Raw genomic sequence first — 827 nt, 5'->3', positions numbered from 1 at the left:
CACATGCACAGTCAGTCTCATCCGCGCCTTATGAACCAAGTGAAGAGAGCGGCTCAAAGCCTAGCTCAGAATCTGCTCAAGAAGGCTCCAAGTGACAATCCCACTCGATGGGTTGATGTGTTGAGTGTTGTTGTTGGGGCCTACAACAATCAATGGAACCATGTTATCAACAATACGCCTGTTGGCATGTATTATGCCCGACGTCTTGCCTTTTCCCCGTCCTATCAAAAGCGTGCCACAAGGTCTATAATCAAGAAGAAGTAAACTGGTTGTGCTGTTGTCAGCAAAGGGAAATTCACTCATTGGTCCTGTTCTGGAATAAAATCGCCTTGTAAGCCCTCCAAACCTAATACACGCCCCTACAAAGATAACTTCAATGATCAGGTAGATGCTAGCTAGCCAAAGAAGCACTTGTGTGTGATAAGTCAAACCATAGCAAGTATATAATAAAGGGACTCTTTGTTGAATAGCTCTTGTTGTGTTAAGTTCGCGTTGAGTTGGTATTGCGGTGGTATTGCGGTGGTATTGAGTTGGGTTCGTATGGTGCTGGTCTGGTGCTGGTCTAATGCTGTTAATGTTAAGTCTGGCGACACTTTGTGAAGACCCAAATAAAAACAGCCTCAAATCCGCACTAGCTCAAAGCCCCATTCGCCAAACAATAAACTAACTTCATTTATTGGGTTTAGATCAAGATCAAAACTTAAGATTAGAATATTTATATATTTTGGGATTTGAATTTAACTTGAAATGTTCAAAATAACTCTAACTATGGAAGATATCGAACAACTAACTCAGTATTTACAAGGAGATCGCAATCGACCCGCTGG

At 42.0% G+C, this 827-nt stretch overlaps 1 protein-coding gene across 1 annotated transcript; it reads left to right on the top strand.

Moving 5' to 3' along the window:
- On the top strand, positions 1 to 264 carry NEHOM01_2542 (uncharacterized protein; the record flags this gene model as incomplete). Its single annotated transcript, XM_051491418.1, has 1 exon — positions 1 to 264. A coding segment is annotated over one exon (264 nt), but the record flags the coding sequence as incomplete, so codon positions are not given.
- Positions 265 to 827: the final 563 nt, after the last annotated feature.

The sequence above is a fragment of the Nematocida homosporus genome (assembly GCF_024244095.1).
Source record: "Nematocida homosporus strain JUm1504 chromosome Unknown 2291, whole genome shotgun sequence".
Classification (NCBI taxonomy): Eukaryota; Fungi; Microsporidia; genus Nematocida; species Nematocida homosporus.
Note: the sequence above shows the minus strand (reverse complement) of the source record. Positions and strands in the feature narration are given on the sequence as shown.